This window comes from Metopolophium dirhodum, chromosome 3, assembly GCF_019925205.1.
Source record: "Metopolophium dirhodum isolate CAU chromosome 3, ASM1992520v1, whole genome shotgun sequence".
Lineage (NCBI taxonomy): Eukaryota > Metazoa > Arthropoda > Insecta > Hemiptera > Aphididae > Metopolophium > Metopolophium dirhodum.
Window position 1 is genome coordinate 16,080,901 of NC_083562.1, and position 10,144 is coordinate 16,091,044.

Consider the following 10,144-nt stretch of genomic DNA (forward strand, 5'->3'; position numbering starts at 1 on the left):
TTTTGGTTTCCTAAAATGCATTTGGCGGGCGCCAAAACCCTCCTTCAATTTTTTTTTTTTTAGTATTTTAACACTAGTTGAATTTTTTGTATTGACTTGAAAATTGATAACTTGGTGCCCCATGAATAATCATTCTTTAATGAACTAAATATTTTGAATAGTTTTTTCTACATTTTTTTCCATATTTCTTTTTTGTTTTCTAAAATCAATTTGCCTGCGGGCGCCAACACCTCCCTTCAATTTTTTTTTTTATGATTTTAACTCTAAGTACTGTAACACTAGTTGAATTTTTTGTATTGACTTGAAAATTGATAACTTGGTGCCCCATGAATAATCATTCTTTAATGAACTAAATATTTTGAATTGGTTTTGAATTGATCAGCTGATTGTGTTAACGTTTACCTATGATCTGAAGTCTGAACCTAGGAAACGAGCTAGTAACCAACTTGATGTTATAACCTTGTTTACCCGTATTCGAAAACGGTACTGCCATATAGGCGGGGTACGGGACGCGAGGTCGGCTACTCGGCTCGTTTACTTTTATAGTTTTCTGTCATGAGTGTCATGGCGTCATAGAACATTTTGTTGTTAAAACTTAACGGCTTATTGCTCAACGTGTTTTCTTAACTCACTCAGATAATCGACGCCAGTGAATCACGGTTCAATATTATCACGTACCTACTCTATAAATTGTTATTCGTGTACTCGCATTGTTAATTGTTATAATAGTGCGTACTGATGTCGGTAATTTGGAATTTAATGCATTTAATTTTAATATAATCGTTTGATTGACATTTACTTTTGTTTACAATATTATTCAATATGACGTGGTCGGTTATTCACTTCTTTAAAGATAATGGAGTAGAGGTAGTACCTAGCACATGGTTTAAAGATGATACATGTGCTTGGCCTAAGACCCATGTGAAACGTTTTATTAAAAACCAATGTATACCAAATACTATAGAGTTCGAGTGGTTCAAAGCTAGGGCATTGTCTACAAATATTTGTAAGCTTATATTTTTTTTACAAAATAATAACTACATTGTATTATAATATAACCTATAATTATTTTGATATACATTTTAGAATTTTTCTTGTTGCTCGAACGAAATGCAAAAAAGAATTGATCACTTCGGATGTATCATCTACTGAAGATGACAATTATTCTAAAATAAAAAATACAAATAATAAAAAAAAATCAAAATCTGGTAATAATTGCAGTAATGACAAAAAACGGGATATGGCGCTGACAAATCAGGTAAGATGATATAAAAGATAGGATAAGAAGGTATACTTTAATAATTTAATTAATATTGGAAAAAAATATTTTATTATTACTAGTACTTTATACAATTATTAACTTATGTTTATATAATGTGTATTATTTTTATTTTATTTTTGTAGACATTGAAACTGATAGCGATGACAATAATTATGAATTACCAGCTTATGGTTCTGGTAAGTAAATATATATAATTATAATAACTATACCTACCTAAAATTTATTGTACTTCAAAATTGATAAAAATCTTTATTGTAGGTGATAATAATTCCAGTACAAATAACATTAATTCTCTGTCTAAGATATGTAAGTTTTCAATGATTTATTAATATAGTATATTTAATTTTATGTTCTCTATATTCATTTCTTATGACTCATAGTTTTTTACAGCTTGTGTTGATGATATGCTCATTAGTCCATCAAAAAATATACGAACATTCGTCAAATCACCATCAAAAACTCCAGTTTTTGAATCTAGTATGTACCTACCTATAATATATTATATATATAATACTATTTTATTCTAATCATGTTTTTGGGGGAATTATGTAATATACTTGTAGATTATTAGTTACTTGAATAATTTCATTATAGTTGTCCAAACTGTTTCACAAAAAAAAATTTTAATTATATTTCCGTTTACAGTTGATAGTTTCTGCATGGTGGAAAATGTGTCACCTTATAGAAGAAATAAACATTTTGTACTGTCTCCTAATATTTTGGCAAGAGCAGAAAAAAACAAAAAGAGAAATTTATCTGAATCTCCTAGAAATGTATATCCATCTCCTGAAACTTTTCAATCATGTATGTATACCTAATAATTAGTTCTATTAAAATGCAATTTTTCTATCATATAAAAAATTTTTTTTTTTTTTTATTTAATTGACTTTATTTAGAAATATTACAATCTATACAGGGGTGTACAATAAGTAATAATTATGGTGAAAAATGAATGAAACTATGAACTAATGATGACATGGTAGGAAATCTCTCATTAGAGACACCTAGTGGCTTTACAATAGCATTTACAATTTAATATAATGACATTTAATTTAAGCAATTTATAAAATTTTTAAGTCGCGACACCAGTTCCGCTTGAGTCGTCTGGTTGGATTTCCGGGTAGTGCTGGTGTAGCAAGGTCCTTGATGAGTTGGTTGGGGTTGGATTGGAGTTTTGCGTGGAAGCATTTGTAATATAGAGTGGCTGTATCGTTGACAGAGCGGATTTTGAGATCGGAGTTTATAATGTTATTGGAGACATACCAGGGTGCTCCTGTAATTAGACGACAACAGATATTTTGAAAGGCTTGAATGGTTCTCTTGTTCGATTTTTTGGCAGAACCCCATACTACCACCCCGTATGCCCAAAGTGGTTGTATGAGAGTTTTGTATAATAATATTTTAATGTTTAATGTTAGGTTTGAGCGAAGGAGAGGCCTTAGTAGGTGCAGTCTTGAATTCAGCTTTTTGCGTTTATTCTTGAGGTGAGATGACCATGTTAGTCGTCTGTCAAATATCAAACCAAGATATTTTACTTCGTTTGAATGAGGGATCATAATATTATTTATTATTACTGGAGGACAGTCATGAGGCCTGAGAGAGAAGGTGATAAAGGAAGACTTTGTTTCGTTTATTTTTATTCTCCATTTTGCGAACCATTGAGAGAGGATGTCAATGTGTGTTTGTAATTGGAGACTTGCAATGGTATGATCTGTGGCCATAGAGAGGATTGCGGTATCATCTGCGTAGGTTCCGAGGATTGTATTTTCAGATGTGGGCAGATCTGATGTGTAGATAGTGTATAGAAAAGGTGCAATGTCACTGCCTTGAGGGACTCCAGCCGCAATAGGAAATTGTTTCGAATGTTCGAGGTTGTGGCGGACCTTGAATGAGCGGTTGTCTAAATATGATTTTAATATTAGATAGTAAGGGGCAGGAAAAAGAGTTTTTAATTTGAAAAGTAGTCCATCATGCCAGACAGTGTCGAATGCTTTGGCTACGTCCAAAAATAGTCCGGCACAGTATTTTTTAGTTTCTAGGGCAGTTGAGATTGTGTCAGCGACCCGGTGCAACTGATGGATTGTGGAGTGGTTTGAGCGAAAGCCGAATTGGAAGTTGGGTATGTTTTTATTTGCTGTAGTTATATGAGAGAGGCGCTTTAACAGTATTTTTTCCAGAATTTTGCCAAGCACTGGTAGAAGACTTATGGGCCGGTACGATGAAGGGTGTTCGGGTGGTTTGCCAGGTTTGAGTATTGTCACAATAACTGATGATTTCCAAGTTGATGGAAAATAAGATAGTCGTAGAGTTGCATTATAAATATGTGCGAGAAAGATTATTGTTTTTGCAGGAAGATTTTTGATTACTTTGTTGGTTATGAGATAGTGACCAGGAGATTTTCTGTTGGCCAGTTTTTTAATTATACCACTTATTTCAGCTGGTGAGGTGGGTTTGGCGCGTAGTGCCATGGGTAATGGGGAGTAGAGTGATTCAGTGACCATCTCTAGGTGCTGAGGTGGTGGTGGGATAGAGTGTGGAACGAATACTGATGATAGCTCCTCAGCTAGTGCGTCTGCTTTTTCCTTGTCAGTAGTTGCTAGAGAGTTGTTTGGCCGGAGAAGAGGGGGTGTGGTTTCCTTTAGTCGAAGAATAGATTTAGTTTTGCGCCAGAGAGAGCCGTTTCTTAGTGATAGATTTTGTAGATAGTTTTTATATGAGTCATTTTTGTGTATTTTTAGCAGAGATTTAAGTTTATTTGAAAGCATGTTGTATCTTGTCTTATCGTCTGGGTAGTGGGTTCGCTGCCAGGTAGACCTTGCTCGACGTTTCTCAGCTAATAATTGCTTTAGCTCTGGGGTTAAATTGTTAGTTGGGCTCTTGGCTGGTCTCTGGGTTGAAGAGTCTTTAGCTGCATTTTGTATATTGTTGGTAAGTAAATTGATTGCGCTGTCGATATCAGCTGATGATTTTAACTTAACATTAAGTATAGTTTTTTTTGAAAGTATATTTCTGAATGTGTTCCAGTTTGTGATTCCAGGAGTGATGGTTGGTCGATTTTGTTTTAATAGGACCCGTGCTCCTATGTGAAGGAGAACTGGGGTATGATCAGACGCTGGATCGTTTAGATTTGTAACGTGTGTGATAAAACGATTTGGCATGTTAGAGATGAAGAAATCGATGGTGTCTGGATGACGATTAGTATGAGTTGGCCAATAAGTCGGAGTGGTGCTTGATAATAGTTTGAGACGTTTTTGTGTAACGAGGTTGTGTAGCGCGCGGCCACGGGTGTTGGTGGAATTGCTCCAGGTTTGGTGTTTGGCATTGAAATCCGCGCCTATAATGTAGCTGTGACTGAGAGATTGAAGAAGAATGATGAGTTCAGGTATAGGAAATGGTATTCCTGGGGGGAAGTAACAGGATGCTATGGATATAGGTTTCCGAGTTTATTTTTAAGGTTGTACTAGCTGATTGAATATTGACGCTCCTATGAGGTGGCAGGGGGGAGTGTTCAATTCGGTTGGTTATCTGAATCTCCTAGAAAAGTATATCCATCTCCTGAAACTTTTCAATCACGTATGTATACCTAATAATTAGTTCTATTAAAATGCAATTTTTCTATCATATAAAAAATTAAAAATATTTTAAATTACACTCAAAACACAGAGAAAAAAATTAAATCAGCACCTCTTATTAAGATGACTAAATACCATTGTTAGTATATATAAATAATATGATTTTAAGGCTAGTATATAATACGCTGATATATAGTCTTACAAACGTTTTACACTAATTTTTGTTTTTATAGCTCCTCCACAAGAAATATCTCCTACTACTGTTCATAAGTATTCACCATTAAAAACATATGGTAAAATTATTAATAGTGTTTTTCAAAATTGTACTATACCTATATAACAAGAAAAGCATTACATATTAATTTGTATTTCTAATATAGCACAAGCATCTGCGGTATCCAGGCAATTATTTAGATAACTTAAGCAAACCGTTGACTACTTGTTAGTTTAAAAATATAATATAATAAATTATAACTGTTCGATGATTACGATTTACTAGGATTATGTTACTTACTTATTGTATTTTCTTATATTATGTTGCAGTATTAGAAAATAAACAAAAAACGTCTCCAAAACCAAATAAATTAAAAAATTCTTCAGGTATGTAAAAATAGTAACCTTCTAATGTTTTATTTTTAAATGTTTTAATTATGATGTATAATATATAATTTCAGAAGATCAATTTAAGAAACTCATTTTATACAATCTTTTAGTATTGAAACACAGCATTAGAAACATCAATGAAAAATTGACATTGGTTGTCGAAAGGCAGATTTCACACAATTATAATGTTGAAGAATCTAATGATCTTACATTAGAATATTCTAATTTGGACTGCTTATTACCAATTGATGAAGAAGATACATTAGACAATATAGAAGAACAGATAAGAAATACCATGCATCATTGGTAAGTAATTTCATTTAGAATTAGACTTCATAAAATATAGACAATTTTTTTCTTAAATTTATGGTTTTTGAAACAATGTTTCAAGTTCAATTATTTAGACTAAATCGATTACAAATGTATTTTAATGTTTACAAAACGTATAACAACTATATACCTATATTGTTAAACATATTTTCTTTATGCATTCATGCCTAGTTTTAATTATGATAAATCATTTTTATGTAATTAAATACTCGTTAAATAAATCTGTACCACAGAAGTCATGTAACGCAAGTCACAAAAATGACATTTTTACTGGAGAGTTAAATACAAAAATGTTACAATTGTATATTTCAAAAATATTATTTCGCTTTACTTTCCTTATGTATCACTCTAGACATACGTTTCTATACTTCTATCATAGTTTAGGATTTAAGTTAGTATACTTCTTACTATCTATAAATTTATTGTTAATTGGACTTACGTTAAAATACAATTAAACAGATCACAAAAAGGATATTCCAACAATAGAACTGACTCAATATTTGAAAAAATGGACTTGCGTTAGTTGACTTTTTATTTATTGAATGGTTAAAATTAAAAGTTTTTACTAAAGAATAAAATGATTTGACTTAGTAACATTAAATACATATTACATTAAATCTATATATTTTTTATCAAATTCAAATTATTAAATGGTTATTAATATCTTATTATTCCTATTCTACATTATTTTAGTAGGTCCTTAACTTAGGTAACATGTAAATATATTTTTACTATAGATATAATTACTATATTATAATAATATACATACTTATAGTACTATATGGAAGGTTTAATATTTTATGACATTAAACTTTATTTTTTTTTTTTTATTACATTTTAGACTAAACAGTTAGCTGGACTTGGCGGAAAAAGTATCAAAGTCATGGTCAAAAGAATCATGGGATATTTGTTCACTGACAACATCTTAGCCTTATATTCTTTTAATGGCAGAGCAAATAAAAAAAAATGTTTTGCAAATCTATCAATTTCAAAAGTTATATTCAGTAAGTTATATATGTTGTAAATATATTATTTATTTTTACGTAATATGCAGTCATAAATTCTTCTATTACTTCTCTTTATCTATTATATTATAATATTATGAATAACTGGTAGTATATAATATAACTAACAATTTGTTATACTCTTAAAGTCTTATATAACAGCTACCTTTTTAAATTAATAACTTTCATTATATATTTTAGTCAATAAGTTATTTATGGAAGTTAATAATTACTAATATTCACATACAAAATGTTTAATTCCAAAACAACTATTTTAATAATGCTATAATTATGATTTAATACTTTTTCTTTGATACAAGCAATTTAATCCTATATATTTGATATATTATATTATCTAAAATAATAAGTATACATATAAATGTAATATATGCCAGTCTATATGAGTTTAATGGATGGAATATGAATATGTGTTTAATATATTATAATAATATGCCTTCTACCATTAAAATGCAATCATTAATTTTGTTTTTATAATTATTATTGTTATTTGTTTTATTGTCCAGATGCTGTTAAATCAATTAAACAATTGAATAATGAATCATCGACCGATGAAATTGAAAAATACATTAGGTATTATCTCATTCAAGCACCATTCAACATAAAAAAAGAAAAAAGAAATGTTTCATTGAATATGAATATCATTTAATTTTGTAATTATTATGTACAATATAATATAGCTAGGCTAGGTTTGCCTTTTAGTTATATCATATTTCAACTATATATATACTATTATATTATATTCTAAATTAATGTATATTTACATTATGTTTTTACTATTATTATATTGTTATAGGGCCTAACAATATATGTTGAATATGTAATACATAAAATATTTTGAATATTTTTGAAATAATAAAGATAAATTTTATGCAATTATTAAGTTTACATTTTAATTATTAAATATTCTATTAATTAATTGTATAAAAATTGCTGTAAATATACCTATATTTTTTAGAATATTTTAGTTAAAAACCGACGATCTGCTCAATATTTGACAAACATTTATCAGAGGTGAAAAAAGTTATATGAACGGTTGATTGGTGTTAAAAGAATATCTATTTAATATTAAACAATATCAAGGAATGTTTAAAGAGTACTTAACGAACCTTGACGATTAAAGGTTTTTTTATACCTTTAAGTATATATACTTATTTCATATTGAGTCATTTCATACTTATAGTGTGTTAAATTAACATTAATTTAGTTGATATCCAATTGGTTGGCAATACTTATTCAGGGTTAAACATTGACTTGCCTACTTTGATTTTATGTTTATTTAATATTTGCAAGCTATGTGGGAGCTATCTACGATCATTTGACTTAGCCAATAGATTACCTATAAATCACATTTTTTTATTTAAATCCCGGTAGTCGAGTTTTGGACAAGTACCTACATAGGTAACTTATAATAATTCATATTGTAATTTAACTAGGTACCAAAAAAATATAACTTCTCAAACACTGTGTCTAGAGGAACTGGTGGGATAATGCATTCGAATAATAAAATGTCTATAAACTTGCGGACCAGTTTCGCATAGTTAAATTTGGCATGCGAACTATAACTGAAATAGATAACCAGAATAGGTACATTGCTGATCACAAAGTACTTTCTGTAAAAAAGTACATACAATTTAATATTTATCAATAGACTGTATAGATATTTAGTATAATATAAAGTTCTATGGATTTATCATAGTAAATAATATATTTTATAATATCTATGGCAATCGTCAATTGTCGACATTCGTCGGCGACGATAAACAATTTTAATAATTTCAGTGAACAAATAAGTAATAAGCCATCGATATAGACCGACAGTTATAAGCCGTATACATTATAATGTAAGTTTTAACACAAAACTCACAAATTTCGTTATGATCAGGTATTCAGGTTATTTTCATAAAATATTTTGATACTTTCAAGTTCCAGTTCAGAGCGAGATGAAGATGGATAAAGATAGTTTCTTCGGCGACGGCGGCACTCTACCTAGGTTTCACCGGAAGAGTCTATGCTTACGCGTAAGTTTGTTTTCATATTATTACTATTTTACATTTACATTTTAGGCTTAAATTAAATATTTATTGCCACGGACAATCTGTTAACTCTTTATATTTTTATATACAGAAATACATTATACACCCCATATATTTTATTAGCATACTTACACCTTTTTTAGTGTAGTTTATACCCTAGATGGCTATAGATAGATAGGTATTATATGTCTTGCAATCATACATATTACTATAATTATTAATTTCATTATAATATAATATAACAATACACTTTAAATTAAATTAGTTGTTACCAAGACAGACAGTCTTAAAACAAACTCTTTTCTGGACGTTTTCAAAACGAATTGTGTTTAAAAAAAATTGCACAGTTGTCGTAGCAGTCAGTTGCTAGATCAACCCGTGTGGCCGCGTGAAATAAAATAGGAATTATTCTTGTTTTTTTAAATAATTTTTTCTACAAATATAATATGTAACATGTATAGCTCATACAATTATGAATTTAAAGTTAGTAGAAATGCGGATGTTTTACTTCATAGATATTTTTTTATTGAAATCGTGTAAATAATTTATTTAAACAATCAGGTACCTACCTACTCATCACTAGTATCAATTTTTTTATATTACGTGTAAAATCACCAACACAAGGTGCAGACTTTATTTAAAAATTAAAAACATAAAATAAAATATAAAATAATGTTGTAGTAGAAGCTGGAAACTGTAGTTTATTCTAATTTATAATCCAATTAATGTAACTATTAAATTCATCATTGAATTCAGAGATCACTTTGGGATAAATGCCAAACGTATAAATGTAAATTAAATTAAAAATAATTAAAAAACATTTTGTGAAAGGAACAAGATTACTGCTAATATTTAATTTTTAATAATTATTAACAAATAAATACAAATAATAGATATTTTAATAGCTTTTTACTTTTAACATATTCAGTGTAAATATAGTTTCTGATCGACTTACTTATAAATAAGTACCTTCTATAAAATTATTATTCATATCAAATAATCCAAACAATTTAATGCAAGGATTCTCATAAATTGATCTTACAGCAGCCTTAAAACGCCAAAAATACATTTACACAGACCACAAGAAAAAATAATTAAAAATATTAATAAAATAAAGAACACATCATTATAAAATTAATACGGTCATCGATCCGCTCAGAATCTAAAATTATAGACTTAGAGTTTCAGAAATCAAGTTGGTATTATGGTATTTGGTATTTGATGAATTTACTGTATACGTTTATGGCTTTATGTTAACTCTAAAATCCAGTAATCACATTTTTATTTAATAATTCGTAA

General features: G+C 29.0%; 1 protein-coding gene across 3 annotated transcripts; it reads left to right on the forward strand.

Moving 5' to 3' along the window:
• The first annotated feature begins 567 nt into the window (after positions 1 to 567).
• LOC132941466 (uncharacterized) lies at positions 568 to 7,660 on the forward strand. 3 transcript variants are annotated; one of them, XM_061009530.1, is made up of 11 exons: positions 568 to 1,006; positions 1,087 to 1,258; positions 1,405 to 1,458; positions 1,541 to 1,588; positions 1,663 to 1,759; positions 1,928 to 2,086; positions 5,088 to 5,147; positions 5,398 to 5,454; positions 5,529 to 5,763; positions 6,629 to 6,791; positions 7,316 to 7,660. In XM_061009530.1, coding segments are annotated over exons 2-10 (729 nt in total). In that variant the 5' UTR covers positions 568 to 1,006; positions 1,087 to 1,240; the 3' UTR covers positions 6,630 to 6,791; positions 7,316 to 7,660. The 3 variants fall into 3 exon arrangements, with proteins under 3 accessions (XP_060865513.1, XP_060865515.1, XP_060865514.1); XM_061009532.1 differs by having other exon boundaries at positions 1,673 to 1,759; XM_061009531.1 differs by lacking the exon at positions 5,088 to 5,147.
• The last annotated feature ends 2,484 nt before the right edge of the window (positions 7,661 to 10,144 follow it).

Coding starts and splice junctions, on each gene's coding strand:
- LOC132941466 (XM_061009530.1), top strand. Junction 1,459..1,540: donor ATTACCAGCTTATGGTTCTG/GTAAGTAAATAT, acceptor TCTTTATTGTAG/GTGATAATAATTCCAGTACA. Junction 1,589..1,662: donor TAATTCTCTGTCTAAGATAT/GTAAGTTTTCAA, acceptor TATGACTCATAG/TTTTTTACAGCTTGTGTTGA.